Below are 13,127 nucleotides of genomic sequence, written 5' to 3'. Positions count from 1 at the left end.
AAATAAAATGTAACATTAATAAATACATTTCAATATAAATTATTTAAAAGGTATGTGGATGCCGCGTGTTATTTTGAATAGGACTCTTAAGCTAGAGAAGGTTGGGGACCCCTAGTTTAAATCATTCCCCTCAAATCATATTTCAGAACATTAAACGGACACTTTTTTCATTGTGTGACATTTAACCAGTGGCCCAAGGCTCCTAAGGCTATGTGCAGCTACAGAGTCTATTGTGCACGAATGAGTCTTACCGCTTTATTATGAGACTAGACAAGCATGGACTCTATAGGTGCTACTTGCCCTCTGCTTTATACATGCTTTGACCTCTATCATGAATGCAGTAGAGTCCGTTAAAGCTGGTAGCTTACTTGCAAAATAAGACATTCACAAGCTGCACAACTAGAAGTTGAGGACTAGTATTTATTTACTTGCTTTCTTGAATTTCTTATTAAGATCACTAATATGTGTCTTAAGGCCCTTTTACACGCGCCAACGATCGATTGCGTTCCTGCGAAAGCTCGTTCCCGATCATTGCCCTGTGTAAATGGCTAATCGCATCTTGAATGGGACAGTGGTGCAATACCTTGCATGGCCGCTACAAATGTAATGGCGCAACGCAAACAGAAAAAAGAACCGTGTAAGCAATGTAGAAGCTGCGGTGCCGCTGCCTCTACAAACAGCTGTTCGGCGGGGGGGGGGGGCTAACAGTCGGACGCATTCCAATCTATTTTTGATGGACTATCCTAAGGATAGGCAATCAATTTTAATAACCTTTAAAACCTTTAAGGCCTTTTTTACACAGGCCGGTTATTGGGCAAACGAGTGCTCATACAAATGCTCGTTCCCAATCATTATCATGTGTAAACAGGACAGCGATCAGCTGATGAATGAAAAAAAACGCCCTTTCATTGGTTGATTGCATCTTTTATGCGGCCAGAAAAAATGGTTGCTTGTTAACTTCACATATTCCTGTGTAAACCGAGGATGTGCTGTCAACACGATACAAATGTATGGGGACGAACGATCGTTAGTCCCCCATACATTGCGATTATTGCTCCATGAAAATAAAGTTTGACTGCCATTAACGCTACCAAGTGAAGGGTCCTGGAACCCGAAATGTGGAGAGTTGTCCTAGTGCCTGTCTGCGACAAGGTATTTTCCTATCCTAGGACCTCAAGCACACATCCGTGACACTATATACAGCCGAAAACCCGGATCTCCAAAACCCGGATTGCACCAGGATGGCTTCTGTGTGCGGTCCGTATTTTTAAAGGACCAATGAATAGAATGGCCGAGACTCATCCGCAAAAACGGGACAGGAATAGGACCTATTCTATAATTTGTGGAACGGACACACGGATCCGCAAACAAAACAGATGTGTGCATAACCCCATACAAATTAATGTGTCAGTGTCCTATCCGTTAAAAAAACGGATAGCACACTGAAGAATATCACTGAAGAGTGCTTGAGGCCTAAGGCACTTTTTCACACGGCAGTATTTCGGTCAGTATATTGCTTCAGTATTTGTAAGCAGAAAACAGGAGTGTATCCAAAACATGGAAGAGGTGCAAATCTTTACATTATACTTTCGAATACTCTCTGTATAGATTTCACTCCTGGTTTTCGCTTACAAATACGAATATAAAATACTGAGCTAAATCCAGCCGTGTGAAAAAGGCCTTCCAAAAAAGCTGCTCCGCGGAGATAAATCAATTTTGTTTTCACACTGCAAAGTGACTATTTTGTATGATAGGAAAGTCACAACTAAGGAGTATTTCTCTCATAGCAAAGGCAGGCAGAGAGAACTAAAGTAGCCATATGAAAACGGCATTAAACAAATCTATATATCTCTGCTTCCTGGACTGTGATGTAAAGAATGGTAAAATATTGGAGTTAACTGCAGTTGCAAATGAATTTCACATTTTCAGGTATTGAGAGGCACTCTAAATAAAATATCTGAACAATCACAATTTCCCAATGTGATCCCAAAGAAGAGCAAGGCAGCCAGAGATATTTCAGATTCCATGTGGCTTCCCTGTCAGATCATTAACAGACTATAGGTGATTTTATATCTGTAGTTTGCTTCCCATTCACAGGTTATTGTATCCCAAACGAAAGACATATAACCAAAGGGAACATCAAAGATGGACCAGTACACGATGGATCAGAAGCAGAGCTCAGTCCTAAAACAGTTCACCAGCTTTCAACATTAGGTGTTTGCTGTATTTTTTTTAATCGGGTGTAAGTGCTAGTTTACAGTCATCTGTGTGTTCTAGTTGAATACATTTAAGGTGCATAAAAAGTGGTCTCATGTATAAAAAGTACTTCAGGCAAAGTTGAGCAGTCCCCTATGCAGTCATCTTTTTAAGGCCATATTCACACAAAAGTGTCAGTTTTTTATGCCCATTTTGCATCAGTGTGTCCCCAAATTTTCATCCATTTCCCGGCTGTCTAAGCTTTGTTACAGGCTGTTTGTCGTCCGTATTTCATGGCCATTAGAGAAACTGTTGAATCTCATTTGTCGTTTTTTTTTTTTTGTTCCAGCACTCTAAACACACCGCAATGCCCCTGTAGATAGTGCCACAGTGCCCACTGTAGATTGGGCCCACAGAGACAGTGCCAACATATAAAGTGACAGTGTCCACATACTGCCACAGTGACCACGTAGTGTTACACACAGCGCCCATGTAGATAGCACCAGTGTCCCCTGTAGAAAGTGCCCATATAGTACCACAGTGTCCATGTAGATAATTCCCCACGCTCCATAGATAGCGCCAAGCCCCCCTGTAGATCGCGCCACCACCCCCAGAAGGTAGCACCACACACATCCCAACCTGTAAATAGCCACGCACACTCTACCCTTTAAATAGACACACACACACACACCCTGTAAATAGCCACACATCCACCCTGTAAATAGCCACACACACCCCACCCTGCAAATAGCCACACACACCCCACCCTGCAAATAGCCACACACACCCCACCCTGCAAATAGCCACACACACCCCACCCTGCAAATAGCCACACACACCCCACCCTGCAAATAGCCACACACACCGCACCCTGCAAATAGCCACACACACCGCACCCTGCAAATAGCCACACACCGCACCCTGCAAATAGCCACACACACCCCACCCTGCAAATAGCCACACATCCACCCTGTAAATAGCCACACACACCCCACCCTGCAAATAGCCACACACACCCCACCCTGCAAATAGCCACACACACCCCACCCTGCAAATAGCCACACACACCCCACCCTGCAAATAGCCACACACACCCCACCCTGCAAATAGCCACACACATCCCACCCTGCAAATAGCCACACACATCCCACCCTGCAAATAGCCACACACACCGCACCCTGCAAATAGCCACACACACCCCACCCTGTAAATAGCCACACACACCCCACCCTGTAAATAGCCACACACCCCACCCTGTAAATAGCCACACACACCCCACCCTGTAAATAGCCACACACACCTCACCCTGTAAATAGCCACACACACCTCACCCTGTAAATAGCAACACACACCCCACCCTGTAAATAGCCACACACACCCCACCCTGTAGATATGGATGTAGCCATCTTTATCTTGACTCTGATAACTTGCTGCAGCGTGATATCACACAACAAAAGCCATTGAAAAGTCATTGAAAAAGTCAATATAACGGATCTAGCCACTATGTATTTAATGCGTTAAAAGTCAAGATAAAGACTGATACATCGGTAGCACCCCCCCCCCCATTCCCTGTAAATAGTACCATTGGGGCTCCCTCTAGTAGCGGAATCCCTGGCCGGAGCATTGCCGACTTCACTGTCCATATATGGACTGACGTCAGGGGTTTCTCCAGGAGTGGAATCCCTGGCCAGAGCGTTGGTCCATATATGGACAGTGATCTCAGGGGCTTCCCCGTGCTCAGCGCTTAAAGTAGCGCAGTGCATCTGGGAGAGATCTTGTGAGGGCCAGGATGAGTTTTCAATGTCCGTCACAAGGATTGATTTCTGCAAAATGGCTGTTAAAACTAATCCATTGACTTCTATAGGGGCCGTCGGGCTGTAAAAACGGTCAAAAATACGGCAGTGTGAATACACCCATAAAACGTAATTGTTCTGAAAACGGCCGTGTGATGGCCGTTAAAAAACGTCTGTTGCACGGCCTATAGTCTAAGGCAAATTTTAAAATTGTGTGTCAATCAAGTTTTTCTTTTACTCATGATTGAGTCATGGCAACTATATTTCAGATTATTAGAGCATGCTGTCTTTTTCTATGTATATATAAAAGCATGACTCATTTGTCCACAGGAACGCATACATGGCTTAGAAGGTGGATTTTATCTTAAATTTAAAGGCTATGTACACCTTTGATATTTTTTTTTTTAATAAAAATTTATATCAGTGTGATTGGTGCAACTTTCTAAATACTTTTTATTAAAAAATAATTTTAACTTTTTGAGATACAGCTGCTTTTTATCCTGTTTACAGAGCAGCTGTATCTAGCGCTGAATCCTCTGTCAAGTCCGCGGCATTGATAGGGTCAGTGTCAGCGGGTCCTAATTGAGCTGCTATCGACCACATCTAAGTTCATAACCAAGATTTGATCGATTACAGGTGGATCCTGCGTGTCAGAGACATGCAGGACCCGCTTTAGCTGAACCCGTCAGCAGGGCCGGCTCCAGGTTTATGTGGGCTCTTGGGCAACACAGACTTAGTGGCACCCTTTGCGGGGGAACTCACGGCGGCAGTAAAATGCCAAAAATCTGCACTTTATGCCCCCATATAGAAGTTGTGCCCCCAGTTTGTACCCCCACAAATTTAGTGCCACGGTAGTGCCACATAGCCCCCTCCTCCCAGGTAGTGCCGTACAGCCCCTGACGCCACTGTCTATATATGGACAGTGTTGTCGAGGGCTACCCCAGAGCTATAGTCCGGGGCAGAGAACTACTAGCACTCTGCCTGGGAGTGGCGTAGTTAAAGGCTCATGGACCCTGATGCAAGAATTCAGCTTGGGCCCCACCTACCCCACCACCAGACCGACAGACCCCATGAATGCCTCCATAGTATAATGCCCCCCATCGCTGCCCCACAGCATAATACCCCCATAGCTACCCCCACACAGTATAATGCACCCATAGCTGCCCCCACTTAAAATGCTCCCCATAGCTGCTCCCACTTAAAATGCTCCCCATAGCTGCCCCCACAGCATAATACCCCCATAGATGCCCCCCATGTAAAATGCTCCCCATTGCTGCCCCCACAGTATAATGCCCCCATAGATGCCCCCACAGTATAATGCTCCCAATAGCTGCCCCCACAGTATAATGCTCCCAAAGCTGCCCCACAGTATAATGCCCCCATAGCTGTCCCCCCACAGTATAATGCCCCCATAGCTGCCCCCACAGTATAATGCCCCTAAAGCTGCCCCGATGGTATAGTGCCACCAATAGCTGCCACACACAATATAATGCCCCCATACAGTATAATGCCCTCCATAGCTGCCCCATACAGTATAATGTAACCCACAGCTGCCCCATACAGTACAATGCCCTCCAATAGCTGCGCCATGCAGTATAATGCCCCATACAGTATAATGCCCCCATACCTGCCACATACAGTATAATGCCCCCATAGCTTCCCCCCCCCCCACAGTGTAATGCTGTGCTATGAGTCGATATGATTACGACAATACCAAATTTGTATAGTCTTTAATGTTTTCCTACTTTTGAAACACTAAAAACACACAAAAATGATTTGCATTTGCTGCGCCATGGCCATATGCAAGATTGTTTTTTGCGGTATGAGATGTAGCTTTTATTGGTACCATTATGGAGTACATAGGATTAATTTATTAACTTTTATTATACTTTTTTGGAAAAAAGCAATACCATCATTGGTTTTTTTACGTTTCATCATGTGGACTAGCGTTACCATATACGTGTATTTTTTTTAAACTTCAACATAAGACCGGTTGCTAGTTTTTGTTCTACTTTTTTGCACCTTCTTGCTATACTTCGGATAGGCCATCAATATGTGATCTGTGGGGATTCGACCCCCTTCATTATTTACACATCCACATTCAAGTGAAAAGGACGGATCTAAAATACAAAGCACAGCAACCCATATGGATGAGCTAATTTGCCAGTGTAAACAATGAAGGGACTGCGCCATCGGACCCCAACAGATCAAACATTGATGGCCTATCCCAAGGATGAGGGTAAAAACAACAACAAATCACTAACTTCTACCTAACCCCCAGAGGAATGGTTTGTTCTTCAATGCTCAACACCCTGGAGAACTATGAGCATGTATAGTGGTCAACGCTAATGTATTCATAGTCAATATCAGAGAAATCACAACGTTATTTGCCCAGAAATATATAGGTTAACGAATCTATATTATCCAATGTATTGACTGCATGAAGATATTGGTATCATTGGTAGAGCCGGCTGTTCAGTACTTTTACACTTACCTCTGCGGTTTTGGCATTGTCACTGACATCTGTAATTTTCACAGGTGTAGAACGTTGAGATACAGCTCCATCATCCTCCTTATCAGTTCCAGAGTCGTCGTCAGAACTACTAGACACAGCTTCTTCGCTTGGGGGAGGAGGTGCACTTGCTGCAGTTTTGCGCTGTAATACAGTTTCTTCTCTGTTTGTGTTGCTGCTGCAAAAATAGAAAAAAACAAAAACTTAACAATATTACCTACTGCATATTTGAACAGTAGAATGGAATCTATTGTTCACTGTACGGATGGCTTAGGCTCTGTTCACATTTGGGCTACGAGCTGCCGTCAGCATGCAGCGCTATTCTTGCAGTCAAAACACCTTGACGAGAATCATTTTAAGTCAATAGGGTCCCTCACCATTCGGATAAGGCACAGCATCAAGATTTCTGTTATAAATGGAAGCCTTGGCACCAATGTGAACAGAGTGCAAGTCAATTTAGGCCGGGGTCATGCTAAACATCCCTTGTGCCATTTATACACAGGGTAAATAAAGAACATGACAGGCACAAATCAAACCTGTCAGATCCTTGTTTCTCACGGTAAGCAAAGGCATCAGCTATGGCCTAGAAGAGGGGTGTGTGTGTGTTTGTTCTTTAAACTCCCCTGACCTCTATGTATTATCAGAAAGTTCCCTCTGCTAAAAGCGGAAAAATTGATAACATATTAGAAAATTGCTGTTTGTATAATTCCATAATGTATTTGTGTTGGTTCACCAAGGTGTACCTAAACATTACTCTAGATAATCTAACATTGTACATAACGTACAGGCTGAACATATATAGATCCATAAAAAAAACATAATGCCAGAGATTAGATGTGTTCGGTAATGTGCATATGTATATATATTATACATATATACATACACACACACACACACACACACACACACGCACACACGCACGCACACACGCACGCTAGCATCCTCATGCATTTCATCATAATTGAATAGTAAAGAAGAGACATGTGAGACAAAGCACACGTGGATAGCAAATATATATTTCATTTTGAAAAGACAAGTACATAGCGCGCAGGCTGAACATATATAGATCCATAATGAAACCATAATGGCAGAGATTAGCTGTGTTCGGTAATGTGCACATATATATATATATATACACGTACACACATGCACGTACACTCATGCATTTCATCATAATTGAATAGTAAAGAAGAGACATGTGAGACACAGCACACGTGGATAGCAAATATATATTTCATTTTAAAAAGACAAGTACATAGCGCACCATTTAATTAGAGTCAGACTATTTAGCACTTTACAGGAGAAGTGCAGCAATTGATTATTTGGCAATGTGAGGCTTAATATTTATTCAGAGGTTCTTTAACCTTCACAGGAATTGTCTATAAATGTCATAACAGCTCCAAGAAGAACAGGCATATAACATAACACATGCAATTATAACTGGATTTTCACCGCCTCTCACTTCCTACACAAAAATCATTGGCTTTGTTCATATTGGAAATGAGGGTCTTGTATGATGAAAAATATGAATAAGAAAATGCACACAATGAATGTTATACATTGTCAACACAACTAATAGTGGAATAGATCTTTAAGATAAGGGCTAATTCCCATAAGAAGAAAAAGAAAAACCATGCAATTTAGATCTGTATTACGATTGGGATAATAGAGGATTTATTTTTGAGGATTTCTGAGAAAATGTATGGATGTAAAAAAAACGGATCCTACACTGATCCAACACGGATCGAACACAGACCTAATATGGAAAAAAGGCCGTTATATGGACTTTCTTAATGGAATTCAATTCAGATAAAAATATGCCCATTTACAACTACGTTTTTTGGATGTAATATGGCCCAATCAAAGAAACCATAATACAAATAAGGAAAAGAAATGCTATTGAAATGGTTATTTTTTGAAGAACGTCTGCAATGCCACATTCACACAGCTGTATTTTGACAGTATTTTGCATCAGTGTTTGTACAGCTTCACATCCAGTTTGTACCCTATGTTTATCTTGTACGTAGGCAAACATCCTGACGTATGCGATAAACGTGTTCATAGGGCTTTATTAGCCCGACGGAGACCAAAAGAGTGTTTTTTGAAGGCTGGAATATCGTAGTAGACTATGGTCTAGAAAAGTTATATTATCCCAAAAGGGGTGGAAATTGGAGAAAACTTCTCTTATGGATTCTAAAATCAGAAACCTGTTTTCCGCAAGGAATGAATTCTAGAAACGATCTCATGTACATTTACTTAACTTATTAAATTAATTTAGCCCCAAAAATTTATTTTAGGGTATACAAAGACAAACAACTGTTTTTCTAAACGTTAAATTTAGGTAAATTAAGTACCAATAGACACTTATGACATGATACCATCACTTTATAGATACCAAGTTCAAGACCAACTCATGTATTCTACCCATTTGACCATAGTAGGTCCCATACTTATGGACTGCTTATATTGTCCTAATTCCTATGCTGACGTACAATACTATATGTGGGTATGGAACAACTACGATTTAAACAATATAATTTGCACATCTTGCAAAACAATGCAGTACAATAGTGAGAATTCAAAAATTCTATACACAATAGTAGTTACCATCAAACCAGTCTACATTATAAATATTATTTATAACTAATCAGTTCTCTAGATGCATGGTTTATCCCATGGAGCTGTTCTTCAGCACCACACAAACGTCATTTTTTAGTCATTTTATTTGGTGCTATCCTTCAGAACCACAGACATTGTCATTAATATGTTAGATAGACTCAAAAAGATATATGTTTAATAACTAATTTAGAAGAAACTCATATAGACAACAATATCATCTCAATTAACGGATTACTATTGAACGATCTACAAATATTTTCTCATTTCTTTATTCTGGTAACACATGAAAAGCTGCTCCTCACACATCTCATCAATCATGTCAAATTGTTAACACACTTGAACATTGACTGAGATTACCTGACACCTAAGTCTTTTTCTATTCCATGAAATACTCTTATAATTTCTTACTGAAACATCTTAATGATATATGTTGAATTCATCTTGTAAAGATTTGAGTATAAATTCATGTTTTAAACAGAGTTCATAGTGATGTTCCACAATATAACTCTGACTATGTATGAAATGGTTAATGTTTTCAAGACCGCCCGACATGATGTCACCTGACCCATGATATGGAGTATAAATACGTGAAATCTTTAATGGAACACAAAGCTATGATTAAGGACCTTAACGGTCTGAAACGCATAAGCGTGGTCCCGGGATTTTTGTTTTAATCTTTTGTTTTTAACATGACCTAATAAACCATTTAACTTTTATATTGAGTGCTGGATACATCAGAATTGTTCACTTCCATTGCCTTGTATAACTGCTGTCGACACAGGACTACGTTGAGGGTATTTTCAAGCACCTGCAGCATTTGAATGAAATCAACTTGGATCATATAACACATTGAAAACGTGGTGAGCGAACTTTCTGTAACACACTTTTTCATTTTTTAAAGAACGTCTGCAATGCCACATTCACACAGCCGTATTTTGTCAGTATTTTGCATCAGTGTTTGTACAGCTTCACATCCAGTTTGTACCCTATGTTTATCTTGTACGTAGGCAAACCTCATGACGTATGTGATAAACGTGTCCATAGGGCTTTATTAGCCTGAAGGAGACCAAAAGAGTGTTTTTGAAGGCTGGAATATCGTAGTAGACTATGCTATTTCATCCTGATTGATCCCGCAAAAAACAAATACCAGCTGGTATCTTTTTTTTTAAATGTATTTCTTTTTTAACATGGGAGCCCATGGGTGACGTATGCCACTGTGTAGCACCCATAACAAGTATACGCTAAACGTTTACGTCGGGAAGCTCCCAAAAACACTGTCCATGTACGGACAGTGATGTCAGGAGATTCCCGATGCCGAAGTCCCGAGTACGGGCATCAGAAGTGCAATGCCCTCGAACTTTCGCCCTGGGGAAGCTTCTGACAAGTCAAGGGCTTCTGCAGGGCCGGAATTCTCCAGCCAGAGCATTGCCGGTGCTCTGGCCAGGGTCTCCAACATCGCAAAGCTCCAGACGTCAACTCCAGCATTGTAGATCTTGACATAACTGTCCATATAAGGACAGTGATGTCTGAAGCTTTCCGGAGCACAGTGCTTCAGGTAGCGCTCTGCTTGGGGGGTTTAGGCAACGTATCCCACTGTATGCCGGAGTCCTCCCGATGCACACCTCAGACGAAAGGAAAAAACGTGATGTGAAGGGGGGCTAAGTGAAGACACAGAAGAGGTGTAAATCTTTCAATTAAACTTTTTTCAATTATTTTTTTAAAATTTAATTTCCACCTCTGGTATTGGCTTACAAATACTGACACAAAATACTGACCACCCTTAGGCTGAGTTCACACGGAGTATTTTGCAGGCAGAAAATTCTACCCCAAAATTCCGTTTGGAATTTTGAGGCAGATTTTGATCTGCCTGCACGCTGTTTTCCGCTTTTTTTGTGGAATTTTTAGCTCGCACCCATTGAGCGCCACAGGCAACAACACAGCGAAATACGCTTTATCTGCCTCCCATCGATGTCAATGGGAGGTCAGAGGCGTAAATGCCCGAAGATAGGGCATTTTGCTTCTCTTTCCCATGAGGGTTTTTTACCGCTCACAGGGAAAAAACGCCTCCGCCTCACATTGAAATCAATGGGAGGCATTTTCTGTCATTTTTTGTCGCGTTTTCCACGTCAAAAAACAAAGTGTGAACAGGGTCATAGGATGTGTTCACATGTCATTGTCAAATCACGTTTTTTGCTGCAATTTTATCAAAATCATGACGTTTTATACAGATTTTCGCAAAATTAAAAAGCTTATAGCTTTACAGCCTAAAAATTAAGTTTTCAAAATAAAACCCATAGTAATTATTTAAGTCATTTTACACCAAAGGTCAGAGAATTGAGCAATAATAAAAATAATGTCACATGAAAAGAAAAGTACATTCATGTGGGTTCTATAGGTGGTTCATGTGACATAATAGATTAATAAAACAGTGGATGACTGCCTGAGATCAGATAGTTATTTTAACTGCAACACAAAAACAGAAATAAGAAAAAAGTTGGTCAAGTCCCACTTGCAATATATAGGAAAGAAAATTAAAGTTTCAAAAAAACTTTTTCTGTTTAGAATAATCAATCTCCTTGTCTGATAAAGCCAGCTCCACTCGGTCTATGCGGTTTTACTGAGGCTTGTACAATTTACAAACTGAGCTTGCCGTCTGGACTTGCAACATGTCCTCAATTTCCCTCTACACTGACCAACTCTTAGCTTCACATCGTAAAACGCAGCCAGGAATGGGCCCTATTAATCGCCTGACATCAATATATTTGTGCTGCACTGTTAATGCTTATAATGTCTTAGGAAACCATTTAGCTGCAGGCTGAATATGTCCTGAATTGCTAAACTTTCTGAAAACTTCCTCTATTAACGCATTTGTCAGATCAGCGGTAGAACGTTGCCTTTATTCCTGTTCAGTTATTTGACATAGACACTGTCGTTCTCATTTTGCAATTTGCTACGCAAGGACAATCACTGATCTAGAAGACTATTTTCCAGAGTAAATGAATCTTTTATAGGTTATGTTAAAAAAAAAAAAATCTGCTTCCCTGAAATGACTGCACAGTAAATGTGAAAATGTAATGTGATTATGAAGATGTTAGTTACGCACATGGTAATGCATTTTTAATTTTTATGGTTTACAGGGAAAGTATACAGCTAAAGTGCAGTGTGCTGAGCTTAGTCTGAGCTACGCTGTTTCCGTAGCTGCCATTCACTACTATGGGACTTATGGAAACAGAGTAACTCAGCAAGCTACGCGTTTTTTTTCTTCATGGTCGGAAATCACTTGTCAGACGAAACACAGAGCGGTAGAAGGGGGGGTTTAGGGGGCCCCGTTCTAGAGAAAGGTGCGGGTCCCAGAGGTGGGACCCGCATCTATCTGACACTTATGACATATCTTGTTGATATGCCATAAATGTGATTGATGGGCAAACCACTTTAACTAGTACACACATTAATATTTTGCAGAAAGCCAAATGACGAAGTTTATAAATATCTTGTGCAAAAACTTAGTTACTAAAGTAATCCAAGTGTATAACACACCCGCCCCAAATTGATCTGATAAATTATTTTCATCATAAATTGTGCCCATGCAGGGACTTATTCTAAGTACTGCGGTTTATTAAAATGACTGAAAGCACAATGTATATCAGCCTTACAAATATCCGAGTTTAGTAAATATAATACATTTGACTTTTTATAGCCACTTAATGGAAATTAAAGGGGTTTTCCCATCAGGGACATTTATGACATATCCACAGGATATCTTCAGAAAAAGCGTGGTGAACAGCAGCACACGTCTCCCAAGTTTCAATCAATAAGTTCTTTTATTGGTCAAACATCCAGTAAAAAAATGGCAACATCTCGACCCGTGACAAGTGGAGGGTCTTTCTCAATCCTAGGCTTGAGAAAGACCCTCCACTTGTCACGGGTCGAAACGTTGCCATTTTTTTACTGGATGTTTGACCAATAAAAGAACTTGATTGATTGAAACTTGGGAGACGTGTGCTGCT

General features: G+C 41.1%; 1 protein-coding gene across 3 annotated transcripts in view; it reads right to left on the bottom strand.

Annotated features, from left to right (window-relative positions):
- FIG4 (FIG4 phosphoinositide 5-phosphatase) overlaps window positions 1-13,127 on the bottom strand; it is a 338,548-nt gene that overhangs the window by 102,296 nt on the left and 223,125 nt on the right. For all 3 annotated transcript variants that reach the window (XM_075862266.1, XM_075862267.1, XM_075862268.1), the window contains one exon: window positions 6,484-6,679. In XM_075862266.1, coding sequence (XP_075718381.1) covers window positions 6,484-6,679 — 196 coding nt within the window. The remainder of the gene's footprint in view (window positions 1-6,483; window positions 6,680-13,127) is intronic.

Source organism: Rhinoderma darwinii, chromosome 4, assembly GCF_050947455.1.
Source record: "Rhinoderma darwinii isolate aRhiDar2 chromosome 4, aRhiDar2.hap1, whole genome shotgun sequence".
NCBI lineage: Eukaryota > Metazoa > Chordata > Amphibia > Anura > Rhinodermatidae > Rhinoderma > Rhinoderma darwinii.
Note: the sequence above shows the minus strand (reverse complement) of the source record. Positions and strands in the feature narration are given on the sequence as shown.